The 8,425-nt window shown below is 31.8% G+C and overlaps 1 protein-coding gene across 1 annotated transcript; it reads left to right on the plus strand.

Annotated features, from left to right (window-relative positions):
* The first annotated feature begins 5,883 nt into the window (after window positions 1–5,883).
* Window positions 5,884–7,717, plus strand: LOC149565331 (jacalin-related lectin 19-like). The gene is made up of 4 exons (XM_089818851.1): window positions 5,884–5,983; window positions 6,085–6,180; window positions 6,697–6,888; window positions 7,201–7,717. Exons 1-4 carry the CDS (start codon window positions 5,936–5,938, stop codon window positions 7,498–7,500), a joined length of 636 nt encoding a protein of 211 aa, XP_089674977.1. The 5' UTR covers window positions 5,884–5,935; the 3' UTR covers window positions 7,501–7,717.
* The last annotated feature ends 708 nt before the right edge of the window (window positions 7,718–8,425 follow it).

The following is an 8,425-nucleotide window of genomic DNA, read 5'->3' on the forward strand; positions in this document are numbered from 1 at the left end:
ATTATTTCATTTCTCCTATCATAGAAATCTCAAATTCACCTTTCATTTCCTCATAACATTTATTTCTCATTTCATCATTTTCACCAAAAATAATGGCATCAACAAATACCCAAATGAAATAAATGTCTATCCAACCTTGCATATCAAGCTCTTGGAAGTTTCTTCAATCCATGCAAATCTTTATTAAATTTGCATACCATGTCTTTCTGATCATTCAGAGGAAATCTATCAAGTTCCTTGATACACAATTCATTTTTCAAAACTCCATTCAAGAAAGCTATTTTGACATCCATTTAATGTAATTTGAATTTCTCATTAGTTACATATGCCAAAAATAACATAGCTACTTCTAATCTAACCATATGAAAAAAACATACTTTAAAACCAATAAATTATGGTTGATAATAACCTTTACATACTAGTCTTTGTTTTCTCCTTGGTCATTTGTTTTATTTATGAATACCCATTTATTTCCTCTACTATTTTTATCTTTGACCTAGGAACCAATTTCCATGTATTATTCTTTTCAATATGCTCTAATTCCTGTTTCATTACATTGTTTACCATTATTCATCTTTACATGTTTCATTTGTACACTTAGGCTCAACTTGTGAATTAAGCACAATTAACTTATCATTGTAGTTATACTATATTAAAATGGAAGAACCCATTATTTAAGATCTTTTAGCTCTCACCCTTTAGTCACCTTATAGACCATAGATGGATTTATGCTCAACCATTTATTTCTCCCATTTAGTCCCACTTCTTCCATTTCATTCATGCAGTTTCTGATACCCTAGGGTTAGATTATTTTGGGCCAACCCTAGAATAGTTCAAACTAGGTCGACCTGTTCCCCAAGGATTTTGAGTCCCAAACTAATTTTGTCTTAGAGTTTCAAATTCATAAATGAAGTGACAATGTTGGCTTCATTTATTTTTGCACCCAAAAGCTAGTATAAAAGAAAGTCTAGCCACCTCATTTTCACATCACAATCATATTCTTGGTATATATTATGCATAAGGACACTCAAGCTATCAATTTTCCTAAGGAATTTCAAGCATCCATCAAACATTCAAAATTCATGAATCCTTTACGAGCATCCCATCTTCAAGATCTACCATTTGGTTGGTCATCAAGGGAGGAGATATACATTGTTGAATGCATCTTCTTCTTTGTTATTGATGCACATTTGCATCTATGGATCCATGATTTGGTTATGGTAGATCTATTGCATTTGTGGAGATTTCCTACATCTTGCATTGCACATTCAACATTTACAACACAAAAGCAATGCAATATCCCTATTGACAAGGGTTTCTTCAAGCAAGGTGAATATTTACAATTTTATTGATTTCTCTCATATTTTACATTTAAATTTCAAAGTTGATTCTTAAATCTAGGAATTGACCAAGGCAATCCCTTATCAAACCAAAATAAAAACCAATTTTTATAGTGTCCAAGAGAAGAATATTTGAATTATGATTACATATCCAAATACTAGTCATCAAGATCTTTCTAAGGAAGTTGGTTTGAATTTTCTACTATGTCCTGATAGCATGCCCATATTCTCCCAAAGTTTATGGATGCTTTACCACCAAGTCAACATGTTCCTAAAGGTTTGAGAAAAATAGGGTTTTCTAGGTTTCCTTTTGTGATCACAAATTCACAGTCAAAAGTTGAAATGAGGTTCAAATCTATGATTTTTGGAGAAAAAAGGTTTGTTACCTTGCACATTTATGTAGTTCATAACTCACTTCAACTTTTAGCATAGATGTATTTTCATATCTTAATTGGGTTGATTTCATATATTTAGCAGCTATATCTATCTTACTTTTGTTACTAAATCGATTAGATCAATTTCACATTTACATTGTATGAAAGAGGAATTGCTTGTGTAGTTCCTAGATATAGTTTGGGTTTAGTATTGGCATCCCTTCATCATACCTTTTTTTTGCTAATCTAACTTGGGTGATTATGAGACTTATCTTTGGAAGCCCCTCTTTCTCTCATATTGAATGTTAGTGGAAAGTGAGAGTCTTGTACATCTCATTGAGTGCTTCTATTTTGCACTTAATCATTCTTGTGAACTCAATGCTTTCCATTGTTTATTTAATTTTGGAGTTATATTTCTTCCTTGTATATCTAGATATACTTTGTATGCTCATTAATGATATTTAGATCTCCTTGCATTTGCATTTTTTTTTGTATATTTTCATTGTAAAAATACAAAAACAAATTGCATCCTACATCCTTAGATTGAATTTTTTTCATAATCATTACATTTCCTTTCAATGGAGTAGTTATAATATTTAGTTTCAATCTCTCTTCATGATCTTGAAGACATTCCATTTAATGTATCTGATGAAACTTTAGTTTATTCCTTCATTGAGGCTCATCTTTTTAAACATGATGTTGATCATCCTTTAGTGATTAGTGATGTTCGTAACCTTTATAATGCTACTTTTGGGAGGGATCTATGATATGGGTAATTATTCCTCTCCAAATGTGTGTTCTCTTCTATTCTTGGATGACTCTAACATTTGGGATGAACCTATAGAAGATAATGTTGACTATTTTCTTTCTCATGAAAAAGATAACATGGTTGATACCTTTTCTTTTCAACATGACTATGCTTCTACTAAAACATACCCTCTTCTTAGGGACATTTTTTTCTCCTAGTAGCTCAGTGATACATTAATGGAAGTTAACAATTAGTATTCCTTGGGAAAAGAGGATAATATCAATCTCTTTAACACTCTCTCTTCTAGCCATAACCCTATGAACAATCAAGAGTTTCATCAAGTCAACATTGTTAATATTCATAAACCTCCTAATAAGCCTCTCATAATCCTTAAAGGTTGTCCTTTCATAACTTTCTAAGGGGAACCCAATAATGATTTGGATTATCATGTGGTGTCTCATGCCTACCATACAACAAATAATCCTCAACCTGTTACACTCCCACCTTCACAACCTTTCTTCCTCTCCCACCCCGTCTTTCTCAAAATCTTGGAATGGAGTATGATTTGGTAGCACAATTATGTAATTCCCCCACTAATATTTCTCTTTAACTTCTTCAAATTCCCCCTACATATCATGAAGCCTTACAAAAAGATTTAACCACTCTTTCAACTACACCTCTTAATCAAGATAGCATTAATTCCTTTTTGTAATGCATGAATGCTACTATAATCCCACCTCAAATTATGGTTGCTTGTGATGATTTCCTCGTAAACGGATTCAAGAACACTACGATATCCTTATGTAATTTTCTTTATCAATGGTAACCTCATTCATAGAAACTTAATTGATAATGGCTTTGGGATTAATTTTCCTATACGTGGCTTTGATAAGAATTCTATGAAAGCCTTAGGCATCATCACTTTACCTATCAAAGTAGGTCTAGTTATCTTGAATACTTCCATTTATGTCATGCTAGGACCTCTTTATTACAACCTTCTTTTAGGTAGGCCTTGTTTACATAATATACATGCTATTTCTTCAATTGTTCATAAAAAATTCAAGTTTATCGACAATAATATGATGTACACTCTTTATGTCGATACTAAACCAAATAGTTGTCTAAATGCTAATGAAAAACAAGAATCTAATAATGATCCTCCTTGTACAACTATCCTTTTAGAATATGATTAGGGATCCTTATATTTTAGACCAACTTTTATTGGACAGTATAGAGTTTCTAATCTTTCATTTATGAAATATAAAACAACGTTTTGATTCTAGTAAAAAATTTGACACTTCCACTCATGATGAATCTATGAAATGTAGTTGTGGTAACATAGTGACTAAGGAGGATCCATTGTTTCCTTCTAATGTGGCTTATTGTTATGGTCCTGGTTATCATTTATTAGAAAAGCATGGATTCACTAACAATGGATGTGGTAAACAAGAAGAGGAAAATTGAATTTCCTTAGGCAATGAGGGGCATGTGAATTCTTATAAGTGAAAATCTATCAACACCATTGACAATCATAATTCAAGATGTGTATGAATTTTTTTAAAATATAATTCTTTGTGCACATCCTCGCCTTCATCATCTAACAAGTGACATGTTTCAATGACATTTATCTTTATTTTGTCCCCCATTTATTTTTTGATTCTTCTAGATTTCTCCCACATGGCTATAAAATAACAACAATGAATGCAATACAAACCAATTATCGGTGATAACTTTTTAGGATGATATAGTTATGCATTGTGTCTTGATGGTCTTATTGGTGTTTAGGATAGTTTACATGGTTTTATAATCTTCATGGTTAGCTTTGATCATGTCTATTACTATCCCTATTTTCATAGTTAACAATATTTTTAGTAGGCTTGAAAAATATTATGTTAAGTTGAACCCTAACAAATGTGTCTGAGGTCACTTCTAGAAAGCTCAAGGGATACATTGTTTATCAAATACAAATTGAAGTATATCTAACAAAATTAAGATCTATCCACTCACTCCCAATAGCAATAAATACATTATCACTATCACATAACATTTCACAAAATGGTATAAGGGTGTGAATTTGTTGTTAATCTAGCTAATGGTAGTATGTTGGTTTTAGACTACCTTTGTTTTGTATTATAGGTCAACCCCCTAATTTTGACTATTTTAATATCAAAAAACATTTCACAAAATGGATCAAAGCCATATGCCTCACCTATCTCACCAAAAACTAGATTGCAAAATTCATGCTCACAATCTTACATATCGATATAGTGTCCTACAATCTATTATTATGAATAATTATAGTCCTTTCAAATATTAGAATGTTGTCAAAGGGCCTTTGGTCCACTGGGGAAGTTGAAAGGCTCACAAAGAGCCCACCAAGGATCAAGTCTTGCTGAGTGCAAGGCCCCCAACATCTAAAAGGGATGAGGCCGAGATTGTGCCCTGGGTGAATTTCACGGAATGGATACCCCTCAGTCCTTGGTTCTTAACCAAAGAGACTAGGTGAAAAAGGCTGACCTCCATAAAAAATAAATAAAAAATTAGAATGTTTGTACACTTTATAAAAAACTCCAAATCCAACATTACGTTTTCACCCCTTCTATCTCCAAGAGAATGACCAAGGTGAAATCTCGAATAAAACAATACTCAAAATATTGCAAAAGATGGTGAATGATGTTGGGTGTGACTCAAGTGCATTGGAGAATTAAACCATAATTTTCCTTTATGGCTTTGAACTACTCTTTGTCAGTTGAAAAATTATTAAAAAGAAATCTAAAAGAAATAATGGATTTAATAATCTTGATTACCACGACGATGTAACAAAACTACTCTTGCAAAGTTGAAAATGTCTACAACAAAATATTAACTATATATTTTTACACGTTGATATGAGAATATGCCTCTCACATGAGACATGTAAATTGTGGATTTTGAACATACGCACAAATATATAAAACATGGAGCTTATCCTTCGCCCACCTAGAGATTGGTAAAGCCGACAAAACCTAAACAAAATATATAAACAAAATGTAAAGGGAAAGGAATTCCTGTTATGATGTTTATGTGTAGTGAGTTGGTTGGATACCATCATGGCCAGCCACATTAAAGATCTTATCTTCACACAGAGCCATATAAAATAAAGAGAAAGACATAAGGAAGAATAATCAAATAAAGAGAAAGACATAAGTAACAATAATCAATTCCGATGCAAATCACCAACGCTCTTCACGTTTCTATGCAAAAGGACGCCTCGAGATGCTTAAAAAAATGCCACCGCCCACAGGAATGGTATCAAAAGTAGACCCAGGAGGTTTTGTGTTTCAGAGACCTTTACTTTTCTTTTGTCCCCCATTTTCTTTTCCATGCTTTCAGATTTCTCTTACACTGCTATAAATCAACAACAATGAATGCAATACAAAGCAATCAAGCGAGACCAAACCAGAGAACTTTGAGCTCCTATCTTAGTGAGAAAAATGCTGCTTCCTCTTATGTTATTTCTACTGCTCGGAGCACCCTATTCTGTAAGCCAAATATGCATTTTTTTAATTTCATATTAAAGTTTTTTTTATTTAGGATTGTTTAGTTAAGACAAATGCCATGATCATTATATTGTTCCCTGCAGAGAGCAGCAGTAGTTTGTGAGGAAAAGGCTTCAGCAGGATCTAATGAATCCCATGAATGTGTTTGCCCACCTCACACTGCTCTTGATCCCTCTGCTGTAAGTCTACTTTCCAAATTTATTTATTTTAGTCTATTTATAACTATTGGTTTGAACTGGAAAATATGTTAATCTTAGTAGATTTCTACAATCTATCGATATTAAGTGCAATTGTTACTTTTACATTCAGATTGCGTACAAATTTTATATATTAATGTTTTGGATCACATTACATCTCAGAATGTTGATGTGAAGAATTCTACACAATCTAATGTAAAAGTAGCAATAACAACAAACAATGTATTATGAAAGTAGCTATAATAGATAGGATTGTAATATGGCTATCAAGATTTAACTGTGTAGTTTTTGAGTCATACTCATTAACACATGTTTCATGAATAGTGATTCACAGGAACTGTTCATAAGAATAAATGATACATTTAGCATTCATAAAGATGTCATTATTTGTCTTCCATAAACATCCCATACTTATAATACAATTTACAAAATATGTATTTAGCTTATATTCCATAGATCTCTATCGACAATGTTCTAATTTTCTTGGTTTTTGAATAGGTAACATTACAAACATCAGGGCCATGGGGTGGATTAGGAGGTACAGCATTCTATGATGGCACTGCATCAGCTATATCTGCAATTCACATCAGGCATGGAAAGGCCATTTATTCTTTGCAAACAAAGTATGTGATTGGTACTACCCTACACTGGTCACAACCCCATGGTAGCTCTGAAGGAGACCTAGTCGTAGTGAGTATCATTTAGTCTTTTTATTGCACAAATCTTTGAATTAGTCTTTTTCAAATTTTGTTTACAATTTTAGACACTTTGCTTAAGATCTATGAAATGGGATAAGTTACAAAAGGAAAGAACTTAAAATACAATGGTAATTTGTGAGCTTCTCATCTAGAAGATCTTGAGTTCAAATCTATTCAAGCTTAACATATACTAATAAATAATCTCAACAAATAATAATAATTAATCTAAACTTTGACTCATTACCTATCAAAATTTTATTCAAAGTTTTAATATAGATTTATGATAACATGGGTAATGTTGCAGGTGAACTTGAACTATGAGGAAGAGTACATAGGGCAGATAAAAGGACATTATGGGGATGGACTACTGGCATGCCCTTTTCAAACTGTGAATTCCATAGAGTTCAAAGTGGTGAACAGCAAGAGTGGAATAGCCAGGACAATTGGGCCCTTTGGCAATCCAGTGGGTGCACCATTTGCCTCTCCCATGGGTGCCAAGATTGTTGGTTTCTATGGACATGAAGGCACAGCCATTGATCAGATTGGTGTCTACATTCACTCTGCCCCTCCCAAGCTACATTGTGATACACACACTGCCTCTTGAGCATGGTTCAGTGTTATGAACAAGTGGTCTAGTCATATTATATAGTTTAGTTGGTCAAATGATATTATATAGTTTAGCTAGTAAAGTCATATTATATAGTTTAGCTAGTCCATCAGAGGTGCTTCCTTTCCTTTGGTTGGTATTGACTATTGAGTCATCCCATCATATTAACATTATCTAAACATATATTTTCTAAAGGTGATGTTTGGTTTTTATCTATATTGTGTTATATATTTTATATTTTTGTGAAGGAAGATTCTCTATCCAAGTTGGTTAAATCAACACACAAACGAGGCACTAACGTGTAACTATAATAACTAAGATAAAATAGGAGGGGCTACACTATTTGGTCGGTAGATTTTTTTAATATAATCTATAATCTTATAGATATGGTTTTATCAAATGAATGTCTTCAATTTAATGAATGTGTTTAGTTTATATATGTTTGTAATTGTTTCTAAATTGTTTATAGGTTAGACATTTCTATAAAACATTTTAAACTTACAAAAATGATCTTTGTTAAATATACAAATTAAACATTTATCAATTTAGAAAGAAACTTGCAATAGGTGCAATATTTAAAATTAAGCATAGAATATAAAGATATTTGATTGTGAAAATTGTTTATGAATGTTTTTTAATATAATGCAAGAATCTTACTTTTATGGTAATATAAGATGAATGTTTTAATTTAATAAATGATTTAGGTTTATGAATGTCTTAATTGCTTATAGGTTGAATTTGTATTGATACAAGCTTTCACAATATAAACTTAAAGTTATTTAGCATTCACATAAATGATTTTGTTCAGTACACACAAGTCAAGCATAAATTAATTTGTAATAAACATTTATTATATGAAGAATCAAAATATTTAGTTTCCATAATTGTTTATAAAGATGTTTTTTATGTGATGAAGAATCTT

This window comes from Cupressus sempervirens, chromosome 3, assembly GCF_028749045.1.
Source record: "Cupressus sempervirens isolate cs-2001-9-10 chromosome 3, ASM2874904v1, whole genome shotgun sequence".
NCBI lineage: Eukaryota > Viridiplantae > Streptophyta > Pinopsida > Cupressales > Cupressaceae > Cupressus > Cupressus sempervirens.